This window comes from Heterodontus francisci, chromosome 6 (genome assembly GCF_036365525.1).
Source record: "Heterodontus francisci isolate sHetFra1 chromosome 6, sHetFra1.hap1, whole genome shotgun sequence".
In the NCBI taxonomy this organism is placed as follows: domain Eukaryota; kingdom Metazoa; phylum Chordata; class Chondrichthyes; order Heterodontiformes; family Heterodontidae; genus Heterodontus; species Heterodontus francisci.
This window is the reverse complement of record NC_090376.1, coordinates 15,302,272-15,318,408: the sequence shown is the minus strand read 5'-3', so window position 1 is coordinate 15,318,408 and position 16,137 is coordinate 15,302,272. Positions and strand designations below refer to the sequence as shown.

General features: G+C 42.4%; 1 protein-coding gene across 4 annotated transcripts in view; it reads right to left on the bottom strand.

Annotated features, from left to right (window-relative positions):
* prkx (protein kinase X-linked) overlaps positions 1-15,809 on the bottom strand; it is a 178,499-nt gene extending 162,690 nt beyond the window's left edge. For all 4 annotated transcript variants that reach the window (XR_010975185.1, XR_010975186.1, XM_068033143.1 and 1 more), the window contains exon 1: positions 15,432-15,809. Coding sequence is in view for 2 of the 4 variants with exons in the window: in XM_068033143.1 (XP_067889244.1) it covers positions 15,432-15,630 (199 nt within the window). In the remaining 2 variants the exon portion in view is untranslated. The remainder of the gene's footprint in view (positions 1-15,431) is intronic.
* Positions 15,810-16,137: the final 328 nt, after the last annotated feature.

The window sequence follows — 16,137 nt, the reverse complement described above, 5'->3', positions numbered from 1 at the left end:
AAGGATCAGTGCTGGGGCCTCAGCTGTTTACAATCTATATTAATGACTTAGATAAAGAGACAGAGAATAATGTACCTAAGTTTGCTGATGATACAAAAGGTTGCTGGAAAGGTAAGCTGTGGGGAGGACAGAGAGGCTGCAAAGAGATATAGACAGGTTAAGTGATGGCAGATGGAGTACAATGTAGGGAAGTGTGAAGTTACTCACTTTGGTCATACAAACATACGAAAATATGAATTAGGAGGAGTCGGCCACTCAGCCCTTCGAGCCTGCTCCGCCATTCAGTAAGTTCACGGCTGAACTGATTACTCCACATTTCCACCTACCCCCGATAACCTTCCACCCCCTTGCTTATCAAGACTTGGTGTGCTTGCACAAGGAACTCAAAGTTAGCATCCAGGTACAGCAAGCAATTAGAAAGACAAATGGCTTGTTGGCCTTTATTGCAAGGGGATTGAAGTATAGGAATAATGAAGTCTTGCTATAATTGTGTAGGGTTTTGCTGAGACCACACCTGGAGTACTGTGTGCAGTTTTGGTCTCCACATTGAAGAAAGGATATACGCATTGGAGGCAGTACAGTGAAGGTTCACTAAATTGGTCCCTGGGATGAGGGGGCTGTCCTATGTAGAGAGGCTGAGTAAATTGGGCCCTACATTCTCTGGAGTTTAGAAGAATGAGACGCGATTTCATTGAAACATAAGATTCTGAAGGGGCTGGATAGGGTATCAGCATTTCTTCACGGACGAAGAGTTTTGGGAAGTTTGTAGTCATCGGTTGCAGGCCCGCTGGTGGCTAGTCAGATCTATCAGTGACCAGTAGATTCTCCCACAGCAGGTACGAGTGAAGGTGTAGTCGCTGCTGGGGACAATTGGATCTATCCTTCTCCTCCTTTTCTTTCATGCTGGTTCTTCGTTCAGTCTCAAAGGTGTATGTAGTCCTCCTCATGTAGCATCTCCAGGCATCATGATCGAAGGCCTGCGCTTGCCACTGGCGATGGTCAATGTGGCACACAGAGAAGGACTTCTTCAGGGAGTCCTTGAAAAGTTTGCATGGGGCCCCTCTGTTCATTTTATCCGTGGTCAGCTCTCCATACAACACGATCTTGGGCAGGCGACTGTCGTCCATCCAGGCAACGTGACCCGCCCAACGCAGTTGGCTTTTCAGCAGGATGGCCTCAATACTGGTGATGTTGGCTGTTTCCAGGACTTCAATGTTTGTGACGCAGTCCTGCAGGCGGATCTTGAGGATGCTGCGGAGGCAGTGCTGATGGAAGCGCTCTGGAAGGCATACATGACCGCGGTATAGGACCCATGACTCGGCACCATGCAGAAGGGCAGTGAGGACTATGGCTTTGTACACTGAGTTTGGTCTGTGCTGAGGCTGTGGTTGCTCCACACACGTTTGTGCAGTCTGCAGAATGTTCTGTTTGCTTCCGAATTCTGAAGGGCTAGATAGGGTAGACACAGATTGTTTCCACTGGTCAAGGAATCTAAAACATGGGGGAACAGTCTCAGGCTAAGGGGCCCATCATTTAGAATTTACTTCACTCAAATGGTTGTGAATCTTTTGAATTTGCTACCTCAGAGGGTTGTGTATGCTCCATCATTGAATATATTTAAGGCTGAGATAGACAGATTTATAGTCTCTAAGAAATCAAGGGATATGGAAAGTGGGCGGGAAAGTAGAGTTGAAGCCGAAGATCAGCCATAATTGTATTGAATAGTGGAGCAGGCTTAATGGACAACATGGTCTACTCCTGCTCCTATTTCTTGTGTTCTTATTCTCGCACCACTTTTTCCACTAACACCGAATTCCCTTGCTGCAGCACAGTTATTTATTGAGTTAACAAACGTTACTACTTTTATCTTGAAACCAGCTTCATACTTCATTCTTTTTGCTGCAGGGCCCATTTCTCTTCATCATTTGCTACACAGGGTCTGCTCTTTGTGGGCATGTCTTAAACTCTCACGCATCTTCACAAAACAGCCGGTTTGACCTGCTTGATTGCTTGCACCCAGTTATAATATGAGTAAAACAAGCATCTGTGGGGCAAAAAATTAAGGCTGACTACTCATGCAAGTATAGCATGTTGTGGCTGAAAAGGGGCAGTTGTGTGGGGGGGGGTGGGGAAATAAATAAATCGATTTATATACCAAGTATTTTCAAAAACATGATTTTTGGGGTCAGAAAAATAGGGTCATCTTATATGCCATGATCTACAGTCAGCCAATTTTTACTGATAGAAAACTTCAGCTCACATGACATCATGAAACTATGTGGTCTTTGCTGCAGATTGGTGCCTGTTCACACATTACATTGGAAAAATGTAGTTATGACATAACTGGCTTGGTTGTGTTGTGATTATGGTGTTGGACTAGCAACTCTAAAGGTTGAGAGTTCAAATCCTACCTGTGCAAGTTGCGAAACGGAGTTCAAAAACTGGGTGATATTCTGGGCTAGTGTCAGAAATTTATCTTATTTCATTAAAGAATCTAGGGAAGGAAATTTGCCACCCCTACTAAATAAACTTCTAATAATAAGAGCCAAAGTATTTGTATTTTTTTTTAAAAAACAGCTATGCTCACTGTATTCAGTGCAAAGTTTTAAACAAGCCATACAAATGTTTTGACTGGCTGCCAAACTGATCATGAAATTTCAACAACTCATTCATGAATAAGCAGTGATGTTGTAATGTCGATCTTTGTCTTACTCATTAGTCATGTGTACTCATTGTCCCCACCCACTTTCAGTGCAGATTTTTTGGATGGAATTTTTTTTGGTGGATTGACAGGATCCTTTTCACACAAATCTCTTTAATAATTCAAGATGATCAAAACATTCTAACAGTTCCCAGTGATCTACATACCATGCCCAAAATCAATGACAGTCATGACTTGATTAATGGGAGAACAAAGTGACTGGGTGTGACCACCCAACCCCTCCAATGTCAGATCTGCAGTAAAAGTTGGCTAGGCCACAGGCTTTTTAAACACCTGAAAAACAAGTTAGTGACTCAAAGAATAACCAAAACTATGATCAAAGCCAAGATTAAATAGTAATTGCGTGTACAAGCGTTACATCAGAGGACTAAAAGACGAAACCTACAGTAACACTGAAATAGTCGCATCAATATCCAATTGGTGAACATTGTAATGATATCTCTTATATATACAGTTCAATGCCTGTAACACTATAGAAAAAGTGCTCATTTCATGCTGAAGTCAATCATAGATTTCAGTTACTGAGAGAAATTTGCATATTAACCTGAAGGTAATTTACAAATACTTGGCCATCTGCAAACTTACAGCACCAAGAAACAGACTTCAGACTTGTCCTTATTTAAAGCGACTAAATTTTTCGATCTTAAAAACATAGGCCACATAAAACATAGCTCCACCCTAGAAGAATACATTGCGTGCTACATGCTATACATAAAGCAGCACAAAATAAGACTTAACTAATCGAGACCCACAAAACATCGGCGGTAAAATTATATCTTTATTGCAACAGTACTTCTTGAAATACAGGATTTCTAGTTATTCTTTCACCAAAGAAGGAGAAATCAAAACGTCTCAGTCTAGAAAAAGTTACATAAAGCTGTCCATGTGTAAAAACAGACCTAGGAATTTTACCAACATACAAATTAGGAGTAGACCACTCGGCCCCTCAAGCCTGCTCCACCATTCAACAAGATCATGGCCGATTTGGCTGCAACCACAACTCCAAATTCCCACCTACCCCCCGACAACCTTTCACCCCCTTGCTTATCCAGAATCTATCTACCTCTGCCTTAAAAATATTCAATGACTCTGCTTCCACCACCTTTTGAGGAAGAGAGTTCCAAAGATTCACAACCCTCAGAAAAAATTTCTCATCGGTCTTAAATGGGTGACCCCTTATTTTTTTTTAAAACAGTGGCCCTAGTTCTAGATCCTCCCACAAGAGGAAACATCCTTTCTATATGCATACTGTCAAGACCCCTCAGGATCTTGTGTCAAACAAGTCACCTCTTACTCTTCTAAACTCCAGCAGATACAAGCCTAGCCTGTCTTTCCTTTCCTCATAAGTTAACCTGCCCATTCCAGGTAAATGTCTAGTAAACCTTCTCTGAACAGCTTCAAACACATTTACATCCTTCCTTAAATGAGACCAATACTGTACACAGTACTCCAGATGTGGTCTCACCAATGCCCTATTTTCTCCTACTTTTGTATTCAATCCCCCTCGCAATGATAACATTCTATTAGCTTTCCTAATTACTTTCGAAACTGCACACTAGCCTTTTGAGTCATGCACAAGAACTCAGAGCTCTGCAATCTCTCACCATTTATTATTCCTGTCAAAATGGACAATTTCACATTTTCCCACATTATACTCCATTTGCCAGATCTTAGCCCACTCACTTAACCTATCAATATCGCTTTATAGCCTCCTTACGTCCTCCTTACAAGTTACTTTCCTACCTATCTTTGTGTCATGAGCAAATTTAGCAATTATACCTTTGAGCCCTTCATACAAGTCACTTATATAAATTGTAAAAAGTTGAGGCCCCAGACCCCTGTGGCATACCACTCATTACATCTTGCCAACCAGAAAATGACCCATTTATGCCTTTTAGCTAGCTTATCGTCTACCCATGCCAGTATGTTACTCCTTACACCATGAGCTCCTATTTTCCGCAATAACCTTTGATGTGACACCTTATCAAATGCCTTCTAGAAATCTAAGTACAGTACATCCACTGGTTTCCCTTTACCTCTTCTTCAAAGAACTCCAATAAATTGTTTAAACATGATTTCCCTTTCACAAAACCATGTTGACTCTGCCGAATACCTTGAATTTTTCTAAGTGCCCTGCTATAACGTCTTTAATAGATTCCAGCATTTTCCCTATGACAACTAACTGGCCTGCACTTTCCTGCTTTCTAAATAAACGAATTATATTCGCTATATTCCAGTCTAAAGGAACCTTCCCCAAATCTAGGGAATTTTGGAAAATTAAAACCAACGCATCAAATATCTCACTGGCCACTTCTTTTAAGACCCTAGGATGAAGTCCATCAGGACCCGGGGACTTGTCAGCCCGCAGTTCCAACAATTTGCTCAGTACCACTTCCCTGGTGACTGCCATTTTCTTGATCTGGGATGTTACTCATATACTCTGTAGTGAAGATCGATGCAAAATACCTTCAATTCATCTGCCATTTCCTTATTTTCCATTATTAATTCCCCAGACTTATTTTCTACAGGACCAACGCTCACTTTGTTAACTCTGATCTTTTTAAAAAATCTATAGAAACTCTTACTATCTGTTTTTATATTTCTGGCTAGCTTTCTCTTGCACTCTAATTTTTCTCTCCTTAATAATCTTTTAATCATTCTTTGCTGTTGTTTATATTCTGTCCAACCTTCTGACCTGCCACCCATCTTTGCACAATTATATGCTTTTTCTTTAGTTTGATACTACCTTTAACTTTTTTAGTTAATCACGGATAGTGGGTCCTCCCCTTGGAATTTTTCTCTCTCATTGGAATGGATCTATTCCGTGTATTCTGAAATATCCCCTTAAAAGTCTGCCACTGAATCACTATTGTCCTACCCCTTAATCTAATTTGTCAGTTCATTTTAACTAACTCTGCTTTCATGCCGTCATAATTGCCCTTATTTAATTTTAAAATACGAGTCTTAGACCCACTCTTCTCTCCCTCAAACTGAATGTAAAATTCAATTATATTATGATCGCTGCTGCCTTCACTATGAGATCATTAATTAATCCTATTCATTGCACAATGCCAGGTCCAGTACTGCCTGCTCTGTGTTTGGCTCCAGAACGTGCTGTTCTAAGAATTAATCCCGAAAAAATTCTATGAACTCATCTAGGCTACATTTACCCAGTCTATATGGAGGTTAAAATCCCCCATGATTATTGCTATACCTTTCTGAAAAGCTCCCATTATTTCTTTCTTTATACCCCATCCTACCATGTGGTTATTGTTCGAGGGCCTGTACACCACTCCCACAAGTGACTTCTTGCCGTTATCATTTCTAACCTCGACTCAAACCGCTTCTACACCCTGGTTTCCTGAGCTTAGGTCACCCCTCTCTACTGTGCTATCGTCGTTGATTATCAGAGCCACCCCTCCACCTTTTCCCAGCGTCCTGTCCTCCCTACCTAGCTTCCTTTTTAGCCATAGAATATGAAACTCTAATTGAGAACTGTTCTCTCCAGAGTTGAAAAAGCAGTTTTCCATCTGATGGGCTCAAAATTATTCGAGAAATAAAACACTATTTCCTTGCAATCAGTCTGTTATAATTTCAGCATGATCAAAGAAAACAGCTTCCTAACTACCAATCTTGTTCCATGACAAAGTCCTTGCTTAGGATTCAAGTTTCGTAGCAACATTATAGCTACTCCTTCCTTGAGTGGTGGCATGCCCATTGCAGTTAGACAGTGTAGGAACTCTGAAGAGTATAGGCTATCATCTTCGACTATAGAATTAACACTGATGTATTCTTGCAATACACCGGACAGCTTTTCTAACACATTTTCATTCAAATCTCATGAATATTCATTTTTCACACAAAGAATAGCTTTTGAATAATAATTTCCCTCATCATTTTGCCACACTTGACCAATTCCATCATCTCATCCACTTCTCCCATGCCATTCCTTCCCCATACCATACCATTTCATCCTCCCCATGTCTCCCCTCCTCCCATGCCATCACTCTAATGGCATTCCCATCCCACCACATTTCCATGCTGACCCTGACTACCTCCCACCAGCCCTCCACAAGCAGGTTCCCCAGCTGACATTTTAAAAATTAGCTAACTAAAATTCTTTCGAATCGGTTACGTCTGAGCTAAACACAAGGCAGCACTGATTCACAAAATGGAACAGGATCTCAGCTTCACTCATTAACGGGAGGTGGTGGGGTACCTTCCCGGGTCAGTCCCGCTGCTGATCATGGCCCAGTGTAAGGTTGCTGACTGAGCCAGCAGTTGCTTGATTCTAGGTAATGCTCACACATACTCATCTCCCAGCTACCGTACGTTACCACTGGAGGGAGGCAAGGGTAAGGGATGAATCCTGGCATTTTACGCTGATTTCCCACCAGCTTTAAAAAAAAAGACCTTCATAACTGTCAGGGAGAATCTGTACTGTTCCATACACACAATCTCCATCTTTGCATGGGGACAGCAGCACACCAACCATTAGCAGCTGCAAATGCGCCCAACATGCCTCTGCAGGTGGCACGCACCGCCCATCAAATCAACCTACTGACTGACACGCCCCTTAAACTTACCAACCAAAATAGTCACAACAGACAAAAGCTAAGCATTAGAGAGATGAACGCCAGAAAAGAACAATTAAAAGTTGTCACAGTAAATTCATATGTTCATTACAAAGTAAAAAAAGTGCACATAGCTAGATTTTTAAAATATAAAATAGTTGATGGTAAAATTTAATTTTGCAGTATATTAGGAACAATATATTGTAATCATTGAATGCACTGCATTCATTTTGCTGCTTTTAGAAATACTTCATTTTGGAGGTTTTGCTTCAGAGCTCATCATCATTCCACAATATAAAAGCTGTTAACATGCCTACACTTTGATACATATTTTCATTCCTTTTGCATGTCATCTTTATTATAAACAATAAATGCTCTGCTTTTACTCAAACCTCTGGGTTGTTATTAGTGGTGTGGTTCAAGCTAATGTTTGTGTGGCCAGTAATCAGGACATTGCCGACTCAACTTTGTTTTGCTGCCTCTTTGAATGCCACTCATTTTCCTTTTGGCACCCCAAGACAGCTGTGATAGGCTAACGTTTAAGCACTACTCCCCTCTAGAATTTAATGGTTAAAAGTTGAATCCCAAGATGTGTCAGCGTCACAACATGCACAATGTTACGATCATAATACATACACAACTAAGGATCCACCAAAACCAGGAGTAATTTGGTTGTATGCAGATCAGAATTGGGTAACAATCATTTTTCACCTGGAAAAATCCAGGAATTTATCAATGAAATCAGTTTTAAAAAAGGTTCCTGTAAATCAGTTGCATCAACAACTGAGAAGAGGAGAATATAATCTATTGAAATGTGAATAATGCTGTTAGAATTGCAGAATCATTAGGTGGCAAGTGCAACAATCTTTTGGGCCTCCTTATCTCGAGAGACAATGGATATGCGCCTGGAGGTGGTCAGTGGTTTGTGAAGCAGCGCCTGGAGTGGCTATAAAGGCCAATTCTGGAGTGACAGGCTCTTCCACAGGTGCTGCAGAGAAATTTGTTCGTTGGGGCTGTTGCACAGTTGGCTCTCCCCTTGCGCCTCTGTCTTTTTTCCTGCCAACTACTAAGTCTCTTCGACTCGCCACAATTTAGCCATGTCTTTCTGGCTGCCCGCCAGCTCTAATCCTAGGCAATCCACACAAATGTGTCCTACATACACAGCAGGAGCACTTGGACTATCAACTCAAAACCACCAAGTGCATGATCTAATGTCTTTTATCACATCACAGTGGTGCATTTTAGGTGTAACCAAGGTAGGTCACCCTGATGCAGAGTCATTTTTCTGTCCTCACCCACCCTGCTCAGAGACAGCAGAGTTTTTCCAGATGCTAGAAAATATACCCAGCAGCTTTTCTTGTTCAGTGACAAAAGCAATCAATACAGGATCTGACCTGTTGCCACAAAAATAAGGCTGAATACTGAGACACCACACTACAAGGTATGCAAGTAGGAGCACAGTGGCATATGTCACAGCTCCTCCCAAACTGAGAGAAGTAACACAGTGGGCCTAACCATCAGCCTCAAAAGAATGAACATCATGGTTCAGGATGTCAGAAATGCTCCATCCATCAATATCGGCAACCACGCTCTGGAAACGGTTCAAGAATTCACCTACCTAGGCTCAACTATCACCAGTAACCGTCTCTCGATGCAGAAATCAACAAGCACATGGGAAAGGCGTCTGCTGCTATGTCCAGACTGGCCAAGAGGGTGTGGGGAAAATAGCGCACGGACACAGAACACAAAAGTCCGAGTATTTCAAGCCTGTGTCCTCAGTACCTTGCTCGATGGCAGCGAGGCATGGACAACATATGTCAGCCAAGAGCGATGTCTCAACTCATTCCATCTTCGCTACCTCCGGAGAATCCTTGGCATCAGGTGGCAGGACCGTATCTCCAACGCAGAAGTCCTCAAGGCGGCCAACATCCCCAGCATATACACACTACTGAGCCAGCGGCGCTCCAGATGGCTTGGCCACGTGAGTCGCATGGAAGATGGCAGGACCCCCAAGGATACATTGTACAGCGAGCTCGTCACTGGTATCAGACCCACCGGCCATCCATGTCTCTGCTTTAAAGACATCTGCAAACGCGACATAAAATCCTGTGACATTGACCATAAGTCGTGGGAGTCAGTTGCCAGTGATCGCCAGAGCTGGCGGACAGCCATAAAAGCGGGGCTAAAGAGTGGCGAGTCGAAGAGACTTAGCAGTTGGCAGGAAAAAAGACAGAAGCGCAAGGAGAAAGCCAACTGTGTAACAGCCCCAACAATCAATTTTATCTGCAGTGTCTGCAGAAGAGTCTGTCACTCTAGAATTGGCCTTTATAGCCACTCCAGGTGCTGCTTCACAAACCACTGATCACCTCTAGGCGCTTACCCATTGTCTCTTGAGACAAGGAGGCCAAAGAAGAATACAGTGGGAGAGGTTGCAGAATAAGGACAGTTCTACTCAATGTAAAAATTGACCTGAAGGTTTGAAAACATCTCAGTATCACAATACAGTCAAGCAAATTTCTAATTCTTAGGTCACAATAAAAACAGACTTATTTAATTTACAGAATTCTTGATTAAAACTAGTGTCAAATGCCAGGAGTTCAATGTACTCAAAATAATTTCAGTCTAAATAAAAATTTAAAACTGAAGCTCAAGTCATCATCAATACCATCCAAAAGTTTAAAATGTAGAACTAGGTTTAACACTTAATAAAAAATCTCAAATTTATCTTTCAAAAGGGATTATAATACATTCACTACATTTCACTGCAAGTATAGCAAGCAATCAGGATGTCAGAAATGCTCCATCCATCAATATTGGCGACCACGCTCTGGAAGTGGTTCAAGAGTTCACCTACCTAGGCTCAACTATCACCAGTAACCTGTCTCTAGATGCAGAAATCAACAAGCGCATGGGTAAGGCTTCCACTGCTATGTCCAGACTGGCCAAGAGAGTGTGGGAAAATGGCGCACTGACACGGAACACAAAAGTCCGAGTGTATCAGGCCTGTGTCCTCAGTACCTTGCTCTACGGCAGCGAGGCCTGGACAACGTATGCCAGCCAAGAGCGACGTCTCAATTCATTCCATCTTCGCTGCCTTCGGAGAATACTTGGCATCAGGTGGCAGGACTATATCTCCAACACAGAAGTCCTTGAAGCGGCCAACACCCCCAGCTTATACACACTACTGAGTCAGCGGCGCTTGAGATGGCTTGGCCATGTGAGCCGCATGGAAGATGGCAGGATCCCCAAAGACACATTGGACAGCGAGCTCGCCACTGGTATCAGACCCACCGGCCGTCCATGTCTCCGTTATAAAGACGTCTGCAAACGCGACATGAAATCGTGTGACATTGATCACAAGTCGTGGGAGTCAGTTGCCAGCATTCGCCAGAGCTGGCGGGCAGCCATAAAGACAGGGCTAAATTGTGGCGAGTCGAAGAGACTTAGTAGAAGGCAGGAAAAAAGACAGAGGCGCAAGGGGAGAGCCAACTGTGCAACAGCCCCAACAAACAAATTTCTCTGCAGCACCTGTGGAAGAGCCTGTCACTCCAGAATTGGCCTTTATAGCCACTCCAGGCGCTGCTTCACAAACCACTGACCACCTCCAGGCGCGTATCCATTGTCTCTCGAGATAAGGAGGCCCAAAAGAAATAGCAAGCAATTAGGAGAGCAAATGATATGTTAACCTTTATTGCAAGGGGGCTGGAGTATAAGAGTAAGGAAGTCTTGCTGCAATTATATAAGGCTTTGGCGAGATCACATCTGGAGTGCTATGTACAATTTTTGTCTCCTTACCCAAAGGAAGGAGACACTTGTCTTAGAGGGGATGCAACAAGGGTTTATGGGATTGATTCCTGGGTTGAGAGGGCTGTCCTATGGGTAGAGATCAAGTAGAGCTCTGGAGATTTGAGAAATGAGAGGTGATCTCATTGAAATGTATAAAATTCTTCGAGGGCTTGACAGGGTAGATGGTCAGAGGCTATTTCCCCTGGTTAGAGAGTCTAGAACCAAATGTCATTGTGTCAGAATAAAGACTCAGCCATTTAGGACTGATTAAAAATTTCTTCAGTCAGAAGGTCACGAACAAGGTTTCCCCGAAGCTGTGCAGCCACCCAGACATTTCCGCACAGGCTGATCACAAGTTGGCTCCTTTATGTTACTGCATCTGTGTGCCCATGCAAAAAGAAAAATAAAGGTCCCAAACACTTGAATGAATAGACCACACACAACAAAAAAAAAATTAGAGGATGTTGGTTATGAATCTTTGAGATTCTCCAACCCAGAGCTGTGGATGCTCAATGAGTATATTCAAGACTGAGATCAATAGATTTTTGGACACTAAGGGAACCAAGCAACATGGGGGATGGGGAAGTGAGAAATGTGGAAGTTCAGCCATGATCTCACTGAATGGCAGAGCAGACTCGACGGCCTACTCCTGTTCCTATTTCTTATGCGCTTATGTTTCAAACTCAAGTTCTGAATCACACATACATTGTTTAACTACTTGTCAATATTAGGGTATTCAGAAGCATGCAGAGAAACATTTGCACTTGAATGAAACCCAACTTTTGAATTGTATTCCAGTGCCCAGTGTACCACAGTCCCTGATAAGAAGGGAAAGAAAGCACAAAATAAATCAAAACTATTTGAAGATTTCCAATTTATTGATAGTGTATATAGAAAAATTGGTGGAGGCGATGTTCAAAATTCACTATTTTGCTACAATAGTAATAAATTTTTACCAAATGTAGAAACACTGCCTGATATAAACAGGCCAACAAGTTCCCGATCATGACGTAAAAAGTGATTATAGCAAGCAGATTTAAAGAAAAATTTAAAAAAGGTAATTTATAGGCAACATCTAACACCTTTCCGAAGAAGGGTCACTGACCCGAAACGTTAACTCTGCTTCTCTTTCCACAGATGCTGCCAGACCTGCTGAGTGAATCCAGCATTTCTTGTTTTTGTTTCAGATTTCCAGCATCCGCAGTATTTTGCTTTTATCTAACACCTTTATCTGTAATAAATATCACTGAAATGTACCACCAATATTATAGAATCCCAACACCTCCAAGTCTCATATCACCCTGACTTCGACTTATATAGTCACTTCTTCGTTGTCACTGGGTCAAAATCCCAGAAATATCCAAGACCATCTTGGGAGTACCATCGGCACAAAAGCTGCAGCTGTTTAGTGAGAAAGGCCACCACTGTCTTCAGGGTAACGAGGGATGGGTAACAAATGCTCTCACACCAGCATCATTCAGATCCCATGAACTTGGCTATTCCACCGCATTCCTGGCTGGTCTCCCACATTCTACCCTCCAATACTCTGCTGCCCACGTCCAAACTCGTGCCAAGTCCCATTCACTCCGTGCTCGCTAACCTACACTGGCTCCCGGTTAAGCAACGCCTCAATTTTAAAATTCATGCTTGATTTCTAATCCCTCCAAGGCCTCACCCCCCCCCCCCCCCCCCTCCCCCCTTCCTTTCTCTATAATCTCTTCCAGTCCTACAACCCTCTGAGCTATCTATGCTCCTCTAATTCTGGCCTCTTGAGCAATGACCTGGGTTCAATTCTGGGTACTGCCTGTGTGGAGTTTGCAAGTTCTCCCTGTGTCTGCGTGGGTTTCCTCCGGGTGCTCCGGTTTCCTCCCACAAGCCAAAAGACTTGCAGGTTGGTAGGTAAATTGGCCATTATAAATTGCCCCTAGTATAGGTAGGTGGTAGGGAAATATAGGGACAGGTGGGGATGTGGTAGGAATATGGGATTAGTGTAGGATTAGTATAAATGGGTGGTTGATGATCGGCACAGACTCGGTGGGCCGAAGGGCCTGTTTCAGTGCTGTATCTCTAGACTAAACTAAAACTAATGTTCCCTCTAAGCTGCACAGTGACTACAAGTTGTTGTTGGCACTTTTAAGATAAGTAAGGCATTGAGCACGTACAGCTTTTAGCTGAAAGCCTGTATTTCAACTGGCCTTTAAATGAAGTAATTCTCCTTTTTTTTAAAAAAAAGTTACATTTCACTATGCAAACCAAGCTAAAATGCAACAAATCTTCTATTGCATCAGGACAAAATATTTACTTTCCAGAACTGATGGTCCATGATAAACTGCTGGATTGACAATTGTTAATACACAGAAAGTCAACATAAACAATGACCAATATTCATAATGCATCTGTGCAATACTTAAAAATCATGATCAATGCATATGGTTAAACCTTTGACACCTTCTTTGTTAACTGAAAGCTCTGCATCACTTCACTTTGTAGATTCCCAAGTATCTTATGCCAACCCTGTTAGTTGAACATTGTTGCAAACCACTAGTGTGTCATGGAACATTCTGGGGGCTCATAGGAAGTATTTAGCACAAATTCCAAAATAAACTACAAACATACCAGATTATAGTTAACAAATGAAGAAAGCAGGGATATAAAACTAGTCAAAATAGGTGATTCAATTTTAGTTGCATTAACTCCTGAAATGAGGGTTTTTGGACTGTTTGCCCTCGAATTCTCCCCATCTCAAATTTTCTGGCCTTATCCATGCTCTAAAAGCTCCAAATGATGCTGAAAGCTGATGCAGAGTGGCAAATCTCATTAGAATCTGGACAGAAAGTTAGTAAGCTATTCAGTAGTGGGGCTAGCAGAGTTAATCTGATGCTGTCCTCACCCAACATCAGCATGTGTATTTTTCATATATATTACATCACATTCATTTTTTTTTAAATCCAGTTAATGGTCTCTATTGTCTAAATGAAATGTTTATCACTAGATTTGCTTGGTATGTTGCAATGTAGGTAAAATATTACTCGTTAGGTTTAATTTTTAAAAATTAGATCATATTTTGCAGTCGACCCCAAATGCACAAGTCCCATTCACTTGTTGGCAGAACTGAAAATAAAGGTGGCTTGTTGGCAAAACTATGACAGATCTTCTCATCCACCAGACACTGCCTGGTAAAGACATCAACGATAATTCCAACACATCAGCATGGACGGGTTTATAATGCTGTAACCAGTTTATGCTGTAGTAGTAAACAGGGATAATCAGACAGTGTAGATTGTGGTCCCAAGACCCAGAACCCACTAACATGTAAATGCATGTTATAATACAAAACAATACGCTTTGAGTTCAATAATCTTAATTCATACCTTATTAGTTCACACTGGTGACAAACTTTTGAAAACTAAATCACCCTAGACAACTCAAACAGCTTGCAGCCTAAGTGTGGAAGGGTAACAACAAAAAGCACTGTTCAGTGTTTTACACAAATTAATATATTTTCAAAAAATTACTCCCCTACCATTATCAAAAAGCTACAACAAAAACAATCTGACAGGAGCACTTAAAACTGCAAAATAGCTTTCAGGTATAGCTCAATAAATAGCAAAAGAGACATGTGCTAGAAAAAGAACCAGAGACGAATTATTCCAATAATATCAGAGAAATTGTATTTTTCTTTTATTATTTCATTGAAATCATGTCGAATAAAGCACCACCAGCACCACATCCACTGAATAAACAGGGTCATGACAAGTTTGAAACTTACGACTGCAACAAGAGAAATTGTGGCACTAAAAGACATTCAATTCCCCTCCCGCAAAAATCAAATTAAATCCACGTTGATCCATAGTTGCATTTCATTCCCAAATCCCCTTTACCAACATTCATGCAGAAATAGCCTTCTGAAAAGAAAGTAAAACCTCGTTTAAGAGCGTAAAGCCTGACTAGAGAGTGGAGACAAAAGGTAATTTGAGGGCACCATCAAAATAATTTGCCATATAAATGTGTGTAAAAAAATACACCCAAATAATTTAGGAACACATCAAAGTAACTTGCAATGCATATTATATATGTCTGTACAGTCACAGCATTAACTGCATCGCTTGGTCAGCATTCCTGGAAATTTGCACAAGCATTTAAAAAAGGCAAAATTTGCAATCGAGATACAAGAGAAAAATAGTCAGGGAGGGGAAGGGCATTATTGCAATTTAATTGCATTTTGCAAGGACTTTGTTTTTGCAAAAAGTCAGACAGACCATGATATGAGGACTGACAGGGGTCCAGAAATGTCGTTCCCCGGGGAGGGGTGGAGGAAAGAGGTGCCAGCCAAGTGGCTCTGAACCTACCTACGGTGGCGACAGTCTCCAGCTCCTCCATCCGATAATCCCTGGCTTGGTGCGGGGCTGCTGAAGGAGGAGGAGGCGGTAAATCCCCGCCAGCTGCTGGTTGTTGCTGTGGTTCTCCCTCCTTCGACAACACCACCGGCAACCGCATCCCGGGCTCGGCCGGAGCGCAACCCGGCGCCTTGACTCGCAGCGCTGCCATTTTCTCTCACGGTATATATATCATCTATATGTGGGCTTTTTTGTTAATTGTTTATATATAAATACTTGAGGACCAGCAAAAAAATAAATTAAAAAACTTTTAGAGACGTCCACAACTTGTCCAGCATTTTTATTCGGCTCCGTCGCTCTCGCCATTAACCGCCCGCCGGTTGGTGAGAGGGAAGGGGCGGGGTTTAGGGAAGGGGCGGGGATTAAAGGGAAGGGCGGGGTTTAGAGGAGCGATGCAGTTTGGATTCACAGGTTGATGACAGGGGAGGGCGGAGAATAGAACTGCGGGGGCGGGGAAAATTGATGGGCGGTTACTAACTGACGGTTAATCCCAGCTCCCGTTCTCTGCCCTCGCGCTCCAGTCGGTTTGAATTTCAAAACTGGCCACGCAACAAAGGCAGAGGGAATACGCACACGCCGGCTGACTCCCTTCTGATTGGTGGACTGTTTCCGAGGGCGGAGCATTTAGCCCCGCCCACCTCGTTCTGATTGATGGAGC